Raw genomic sequence first — 9,475 nt, 5'->3', positions numbered from 1 at the left:
AATGCCTCCTGAAAATCATAACTATCCAGCTCATCATTAAGCAAAATTCATTAACTCTTTGTATATGTAATTTTCATTTTCATCATTGCCTTTTTGAAATACACAAAATCTAATGTTTGTTATCAGAATCCATAGATACTGTTTGAATGCTGTGTTTTAAGCATGCAAATATGACTTAATAGACTCGCTAACAAATGTCTATCTCTTCTTTGTGTCTCTTGCAGAACCGTGACAGAGTCGACTTTAGCAAAGTCATGCTGCACACAGTCGTCTCATGCTGGCAACCATTCCTGGGACTGGCCCTGGTGGCTGTGTTCATGGGTTCGACTCTGGGATGCCCCTCACGCTGTGAGTGCTCCGCCCAAACCAAGGCCGTCGTCTGCCACCGTAAGAGGATGCCCACCATACCTGATGGCATCCCGACGGAAACAAGGATCCTGGACCTCAGCAAGAACAAGCTGACCATGATCAACCCAGATGACTTCATGAACTTTCCTGGGCTGGAGGAGTTGGACCTCAGTGGGAATATTATCAGTTACGTGGAACCAGGAGCTTTTAACGCACTGTATAACATGCACTCCCTCAGTCTGAAGAGCAATCGAATCAAGCTCATTCCGTTGGGTGTCTTTGCGGCGCTGACCAATCTGACCCGGTTAGATATAAGTGATAACAAAATCGTCATACTGTTAGATTACATGTTCCAGGACCTGCACAATCTAAAGTTTTTGGAAGTCGGCGACAATGATCTGGTCTACATTTCGCACCGTGCGTTTAGTGGACTCATGAGTTTGGAGATTCTTACCTTGGAGCGGTGCAATTTGACCGTTGTACCGACCGAAGCACTTTCTCACCTGCACAACCTGGTCAACCTTCATCTTCGTTACCTCAGCATCAGCACTTTGCATCCCTACTCCTTCAAGAAGCTATTTCGACTGCGGCATTTGGAAATCGACAACTGGCCTTCCCTGGACCACGTTCCGGCGAATACGTTGCACGGTCTCAACCTTACCACTCTGTTTATTACCAACACCAACTTGTCATCTTTTCCATATCAAGCTTTGAAACACTTTCTGTTCCTAACCCACCTTAACTTATCCTACAACCGAATTCGACATATTGAAGGCGGGATGCTTTCGGAGTTGGTTCGCCTTCGGGAGTTACACATGGTCGGGGCGCAGCTTACCGCAATAGAACCGTACGCATTCCAAGGACTGCGACAGCTTAAAGTCCTCAATGTCTCTCACAACCGTCTAGACACGTTAGAGAAGGGAGTGTTCCAATCTCCGGAGACCCTTGAAGTCCTTTTGATCGATAACAACCCCTTGGTGTGCGATTGCCGTCTCATGTGGATACTGCAGAAAAGACATTCTATATTCTTTGGAGAATCACAACCAGAATGCAGCACGCCTGAGGGAATCCGAGGACGGCCTTTTAAGGAATTTAAGGAAACGTTGCTGTCTTATTACGTAACATGCACCAAGCCAAAAATCCGTGAGAATAAAACGCAAACAGTTACAGTTGATGAGGGCCAGCAAGCTATCCTACGCTGCAGCGCCGAAGGGACACCAAGACCCATAATATCTTGGCTTTCCCCGCGAAGGAGAGTCTTGACGAGTAGGAATCATGGAAGGGTTGCAGTCCACAATAATGGCACTCTGGTGATTAAATCAGCGGAGATACAGGATAGTGGCGTGTACCTTTGCCTAGCATCCAACACCGCAGGGAATGACACCCTCATGACCTCCTTAGCTGTGAAGAGCCTTGGTTCCTTGTATGCAAACAGGACCCTCTACTACACGGACCTGAGCAATTCCACCACCAACTCAACCAACAACATCACCTTGGGGTTGAACCTAAAGACTATTCTGGTGTCGACGGCCATGGGGTGTTTTACGTTCCTGGGAGTGGTTTTGTTGTGTTTCGTCCTTCTCTTCGTGTGGAGCAGAGGTAGAGGAAATCATAGAAATAACATTGACGTTGAGTATATCCCTCGTTCACAGTCCAACGGAACCAACGTGGATTCAGCAGAGGGTCAAGCTGCCGGCCGTCGATTCAACATGAAAATGATGTGACTTTTTTTTTTTTTATAACTGTGGATTTTAACAAAGCCCAAAGTACAGTACAATGTATTTTTTTGTTCAAATCAAATTACTGAACTTCTGGATGTAAGAACGTTTAACAAAGGTCGACCTCACAGAAAATGACTGTATCCTAAACCCATGGATATTTACAATACTTTTCACACAAGTAGAGATATAAAATAGCCAGTTGGACATACTTTTAAACAACTGCCAGGAGGCTATTTTCAACGGATAAGCAACAGTGGAACTTTTACTGTAAAGGACCTAATGTGAATAAGTGTCAGTTATGAGCTTTGAAATTGATATATTAAAATTTATATGCTCAAAAAAATAAAACATTTTGGGCAGAATCTCTGGACTCAACCATGTACAGGCAAAAATTTGTATCTAACTATTAACCTACTTTGTTTAGCCTTGCGCCATGCTAATTCACTCAACCAACCAACAGAGCAGACCATAAATCCCTATGTTTAGTACTTTGCATATGCGTACCTAATGCTTTGTTATGTACATGTACGTGCAACATTCAAAATACCTTCATAGCAATATATGGGATGCATTAGCCAAAATTGGTGATCATTGTTAACTTTCCCAGCGACACCGGAAAGGGCTTCTACGGATGGTTCTCTGTCCCTATCTCCCAATTGACCTATAGATATGAATAAATATGTATTATTTATCAATGAAAATATAGAAAAAAGGTAATTTATATGTAAAGGAGTTGAGAATTCTTTTAAAATCTTGCCAACGCTGTTCAGGATTCATATAACTTTTGGATCCATATAACAGTGACCCGTTGTTGGTCGAAATACCCACACGATACACCTTCTCGTCCTTTTTTTGTCTTTTCGATTCCTTTGACTGTACCGTTACTGGTTGGTAAACTACATGTGTCAATTTTACTTGTGACATTTGCATAATTTTCCCTCGGTAGGAAAAATGAACTTTGTTGTGGTAGTTTCTCATTTTGTTGTTTGAATCATTTAGATTGTGAAAAAAAAAAAAAAAAAAATCTAAAAAGGTAAAGTTTAAAAATGTATGTGAAATAAATCGAGATGTATTTGTAACAGGTGTGTGTCTTATTAATATGGGGAATGGGGATTTTATTACTTTGCTTTTCCCCCCTTTCGCTAAAACAGGAAAAAAAATAAATAAATGTTCAAGTTTTAGTTTGAACTGTTAGCTCCACCTACTTAGTCTTTCAGATATTGCACCACTTTGCCAACACGGAATGAATGGCTTTGTCTACATCCATCTCGACCGCTTTGTTTACTGTTGTGCTGCACCACAAAAAGGGATCCAGTCATGGTTTCACAGCTCTTCGCTGATTGGCCGGTGTGCAGTCTACAACTTCACTAGTGTGTTCTGATTTCTGACCTAGTCGCTGGAGAGAAATGAAATTGAGCGAAGCCTCTAGGTGGCTTCTGTCTCCATGAAGATGACATTGCTTAAAAGTATGGCTTTAATGTAATGACTGAAAGGACAAGATCGCGGATACAAGCGCTCGAAATGAGTTTCCTTCACAGGGTGGCTGGGCGCTCCCTTAGAGATAGGGTGAGGAGCTCAGTCACGCGGGAGGAGCTCGGAGTAGAGTTGCTGCTCCTCCACGTCAAGAGGAGCCAGTTGAGGTGTTCCGGGCATGTCCCACCGGGAGGAGGCCCCAGGGAAGACCCAGGACATGCTGGAGGGACTATGTCTCTCGGCTGGATTGGGAACGCCTTGGGGTCCCCCCAGAAGAGCTGGAGTGGGGTGAAGGAAGTCTGGGAGTCCCTGCTTAGACTTCTGCCCCCGCGACCCAGCCCCGGATAAGCGGAAGAAAATGGATGGATGGATGGTATGACTTTAAATAGATTTATCTTCATGGACATGAGTAGATGTGGACACCAAGTCAGAGAGGCGACCCCATTCAAGCTATTTTGCAATAAAAAGGTTTGCAACTGAACAAATGGAAGATAGAAAATGTAATGCCATGATGAGGAAAATGCTAGGCAAAGCTTAATAACATTCCCATGGAGACAAGCAGGTAGCAAACCCCCTAACAGAAAAGTTGCAGTGAACACACTTAAAATAAGGTAAATTAGAATAGACTTTGATCTACAAAATATCCAATCAGAGAAGCATTGCACATTGCCTGCCTGTGGGCGACTATTTGACTACTCTACCATCTGAGCTGGTGCTGGGGGAGGATTTGAACTGGCAACCTTCAAATCAGTGTACAAACACTCCACCACCTGAGCTACTGTCATGTATGACTAGTTTTCATTTTCTCCCTGAATGAATTTGCTCCAGATTCCTCTTTGGTTTCCCTCTCCACCCTCCTTACCCTGGTTATAGCACAAGGTCTGGTAGTGTGTCCCATGAGTATTACACTGCAGCTGCTAAATCATGACTCACACTCATTTTTGGGTACCTTTTAATAACTGCCTCTGCCTCATTACACAAAGATTAGCCATTTAAACACAATGAGTTTGCATTGAACATTTTGCTTATGATGTGTCCTTTAAATCTAGCAAGGAGATCCTTAAGGCATCCCAATTGTACATTTTGTACTTTTAAAGGACCCACGTTCTCTATTTTCTGATCTGTTATAATGTTGTTCCTTGTCACACACATACCTGGAGTTGTGTTTTGCTTGATTCACACATGTTTGAGTAATCCTTTATTATATATTTATTGAGCAATCCTTTATTATATATTTATCAGTCTGTCTATATCTCCAAAGCTCAAAATGCTCTGTTCCACCATCCAAGAGCTTTTTAGCTCTAGTTCAACAGAGATCGTCAATTTCATAGCTGAAATTCTCCAAATTATTCTAGTGAAGGTGTGTGGAGTTTAAAAACACACTGGATGCACAGTGTTTTCAATCTGAGAGAAGAACTCAGCCTAAATATGCAGAGTTTGCATGTTAAAAATGTTTGAATGAAAGAAAAACAAAATACAACTCCAGGTATGCTTGTGAAGAGGAAATATTATAACATAGATCAGAAAACAGAGCAACACACATGCTCTACCACCAAACCATGACATGATTACAAATACATGAAAAGCTGTCATATGTGCTTGAACATTAATGACTTGAAAGCACCACGTGACCATGGACGGGATGTGCAGGTGAAGACATATTACCCACTGCTGCGGGGGCTTATGTAACATGTATATAATTAAAAGTGTGCTGGGTTAACATTTCAAAGCCAAACCTCATCAAAGTTTAATACGAGCTCCAGAGAGGGGATTCCATGAGTGTGTGGGAATGGAGCCTCATGGGAGAACTTAACATGAATTGCATAAACAATAAAAGCCACACATTCCCAGAGGAGGGACAAGTATTTTTTAGCCCTACAAAAAAAAAAAAAAAAAAGTTCATTGATGCAATCCACAAGTGGGGTCTCTCCTTAAATGTGTTTTCCCTACTATTCAAAGGCCAGCAGGAAGCATTATCACTGAAGTAGAAGTACAAAGTAGTGGTCCAAGAAATTGCTCAAGCAGGAGTAAAACAGTATTTAGGAAAACTACTTGCTTCTTACTACTTAAAGGGGCATTGTGCAACTTTTCTGGGACGACATCTGCTTGTCTCCATGGAGATGATATTGGTTTTCCTGGAATGTTCCATGGTATGACATTAAACACATCTGTCTAACATTTATTCATTACAAGTGTTTCTATTGCTCGAAAACACAATAAATCTCAGAGTGAATATGGTTGCTTCTCCACAGATCTTAACTGTAATGTACACATTTTATTTAATAATAAACTTAATCTCTACCGTGGAACATTCTAGATCAAGGGTGCTCACACTTTTTCAGCTTGTGAGCTACTTACAAAATGACCAAGTCATAAAGATCTACCTAATACAAAGCCAAGCAAACTGCACTGAAACGCTCTGTGCCCCTTTTTTGGACCCTCACCCACAGTTTGAGAACCTCTTCTTTAAGAGAACTTCCTCTGGCACTTTACACAAAACTGTGAAAAAAGTGAAGGAAGATTTTCAGACCTGTTTTTTAAAGTTCCAAACTGGAGTTGCATTCTTTTCTGGTTTTGCAGTGATATTTACCAGCCTCTGCACATTTACCAAACCAAACGCACATCGTGACAAACACAGATGCATTTGTGCACTTTTGTTAGACAAACTTCAGCCAAATGTGGCAGTAGGTCTGTTCTGTAGATCTGCTCTATGCTGTAGACCTGCTTTGTGCCAACACTGGAACACAAATTTAGACTCGTTTTTGCTTCACGTTGGGTCTTGCTCTTCTAATCAGCGCACTGTGGAAGGGGCTTGTGTTCGCTGTACGCAGGAAGGAGCGTGAAGAGGCGAGGGGCGGCGTGCTGACGTGAGGCAGATGGACAGGTAGAATGTTTAGGAAGTTTAACCTGCCCTGTGATGCACGCTGGTACACGAGGGCACACGCTGTTGCAGATGAGCCGTGCATAGGGAGCGTGTGTGTTTGTGATGTGCCGTAGAGTCTCCGCTGGCTGCACTGAGCGCACAGGCTCCTGCACCCCGCTACAAGTTTATTGCCAACAGCAGCGGTCATAATGAAATATGATCGCACTTGTTGAGTGTCAGACCTCGAGTGAGAGACAAGACCGAGTCCAAACGCGAGTCCGAGACGAGACACGGCGATTTACCCACACGACCTTGGCGATCGACTGGTAGATCGCGATCGACGTATTGAGCACCCCTGTTCTAGACAAAGCAATTACATCTCCATGAAGACGAGCAGTTGACGGGCCCTCCACCAGAAAAGTTATGCACTGCACCAGAGGTGGGGACTCGCAAGTCGTGACTTGGGCTCGAGTCAGACTTGAGTCACTATTTTTAGAACTTGAGACTTGACTTGTTAAAATAGACAAAGACTTTGGACTCAACTTGGACTTGAAGGTCAGTGACTTGGGACTTGACTCGGACTTTAGGCCTGTGACTCGAGAAGACTTGATGCTTCTCCTAAAAAAATATATGTTTTTAGAAAATACTTTTCTCTTTACACTTGATAAATGCAGTGCTGAATTGTACAGAAACAAACTGGAACATGTCCCTCCCATTTCCCTGTTTGGTACTTTAGATGTACTACAGTAATATACAGTACAATATAGTAAAACAGAGGGAACTACACAGAACATGATCCTTCCATTTCAGTGCAACCTTCATGACAAAATAACTGTTATTTAGCATTAAATCTTAATCCTTTCTATTCTGACCGTAATAATTTGCACTCTTGTCAAGACATTTAAAAAGGAAAAATTTGCAAAAAATATTCATATACCATGACTATTTAAGTACAGTTTAGTGTAAAAGTTATATAAATTGCAAAAATCTAAGCTATATTTGGTACTTTTTGGTTTAAAGACTTGAAATGACTTGAAGCTCAAAGATGATGACTTGGACTTGACTTGGACTTGCCTGTCTTTGACTTGGCACTTGGCTCGGACTTGACGTCAAAGACTTGAAAATTGAGACTTGCAAAACATCGACTTGTTTCCACCTCTGTCACACACTACAGGATTTTTCAGTCTTAGATGATTTTTGAACATGCGATAAAAAGCGCACACCACAGACACCAAGGAGAATGTTATGAGACTGAACATCTCCAATTGTAAACTGACCCCTGATGCCGACTGATTATATGTTCAAATAATAACAATGACAACTTTGTGAGCACGGCGGCACCAGCTTAAAGCGCCTCCTTAAAGCGCCTCCTTAAAGCGCCCTCCTTAAAAGCTATGACCGAAAAGTACTAAAAAGTGCCGAGATCCCCCTTGACAGGCCCCCCACATACTTTGACAGCAGGTAGCGGCCCGCGGGCGGCCAAGTCAAGTGAAAGTTTGCGCAACCATTAGTTCAAAATGAAGTGAAATTATATCCTCAAGGAGCCAGAAGAGAAAGGAAGAGGAAGACAAGAAAAAACAAGACACTGGTAAGTAAACTTTGCATGAACAGGCTGACACTTTGCACAAACAAATTCCAATATGTGTCCAATACGTTGATGACGATCTACCTGTCGATCGCCAAGGTAGTGTGGGTAGTTCGCAGTGTCATAGTGCTTGTCTCGGACTCGATCACGTTTGGATGTGGTCTTGTCTCTTATTTGAGGTCTGACCCTCGACAAGTGCCATCATATTTCATTAGGGCCGCTGCTGTCAGCAATAACACGGGAGCGTGCGGGAGCTCATGGGGAGTCTCACTGCAGCCTGCAGATACTGTGCGACCCATCACAAACACACACGCTCCCTGAGCACACCTTGTCCACAACAGCGTGTGCCCTTGTGTACCAGCATGTGTCACAGGGCAGGTTAAACTTTTTAAAACATTTTACCTGTCCATCTGCCTTACGTCAGTGTGCTGCTCCTCCCTGTGTAAAGCGCACAGGGTCCTCCTCAGTGTACTGATTTGAAGAACAAGACAAAACACAAAGCAAAAACTGATCTAAATTTATGTTGCAGTGTTGGCACAGAGGAGCCTACAGCGTAGAACAGGCCGACCGTGACATGTGACTGAAGTTTGCCTAATAAAAGTGCACAAATGCATCTGTGTTTTTCACATGTGCATTTGGTTTGGTAAATGTGCAAAGGCTAAATCCCACTGCAAAACCAGTAAGAGAATGTAACTCCAGTTAGAAACTTGAAAAAACAGGTAATCCTACCCACTTTCTTCACTTTGTTCTCAGTTTTGTGTAAAGTGTCAGTGGAAGTTCTCTTACAGAAGGGGTTCTCAAACTGTGGGTGACGGTCCAAAAAAGAGGCACAGAGTGTTTCAGTGCAGTACAGTTTGCTTGGCTTTGTAGTAGGTAGGTCATTTTGACTTGGTCATTTTATGCAGGGCTTCAGTTCATGAGTTAGTTTCAGCAAGGGTGGCATAGCTTTCATTGTAATGTCTCATATGTACTAGAGGCCACAAAGGAATGCAAAACAAGTAGAGAAACACTTTGAGAAACACTGGAATAGAGGTAGGAGCTGAAGTTTAGTCATAATCATTTATTTGATTGCCTTTTGAAGTTATTTATACATGTGTCTACACTGTAAACATTTGGTATTGTGTTAATGTTATTTGGTAGGTGCCCTTAGGGTCTTCGCCGGGCAAGGCCCCAGGTACCCCTTTGCCTAGGGCTGCAAACAGCCCTGATCGTAAAGACTGCAACGGGATATGTCTGCGTACCACAGGCTACATAGTTTTGAGAATGATCACATCAGCTGCTTACTGTCTGCAATAAAACGACTCGCTTTAAGACTCAGATCAGAGCACTGCACTTTTAGTTTAGATACCTGTCAAAACTGTGTTATTATTATTATTTGTGAAATGTGGTATAATACTTACATGATACATGAGTTAATGCATAGATGGTTCCCGATAACATACACAGGAAGTAAAGTCATGGGGTCATTATTTGCGGAGGACAAAT

General features: G+C 42.5%; 1 protein-coding gene across 1 annotated transcript; it reads left to right on the top strand.

Moving 5' to 3' along the window:
• Positions 1 to 247: 247 nt before the first annotated feature.
• lingo2 (leucine rich repeat and Ig domain containing 2) lies at positions 248 to 2,072 on the top strand. Its single transcript, XM_020917601.2, has one exon. The coding sequence runs from the start codon at positions 255 to 257 to the stop codon at positions 2,070 to 2,072; it is 1,818 nt and encodes a 605-aa protein (XP_020773260.1). The 5' UTR covers positions 248 to 254.
• Positions 2,073 to 9,475: the final 7,403 nt, after the last annotated feature.

Source organism: Boleophthalmus pectinirostris, unplaced genomic scaffold (assembly GCF_026225935.1).
Source record: "Boleophthalmus pectinirostris isolate CB_2022bp ecotype Guang Dong unplaced genomic scaffold, ASM2622593v1 HiC_scaffold_23, whole genome shotgun sequence".
NCBI classification, from domain to species: Eukaryota; Metazoa; Chordata; class Actinopteri; order Gobiiformes; family Gobiidae; genus Boleophthalmus; species Boleophthalmus pectinirostris.
Note: the sequence above shows the minus strand (reverse complement) of the source record. Positions and strands in the feature narration are given on the sequence as shown.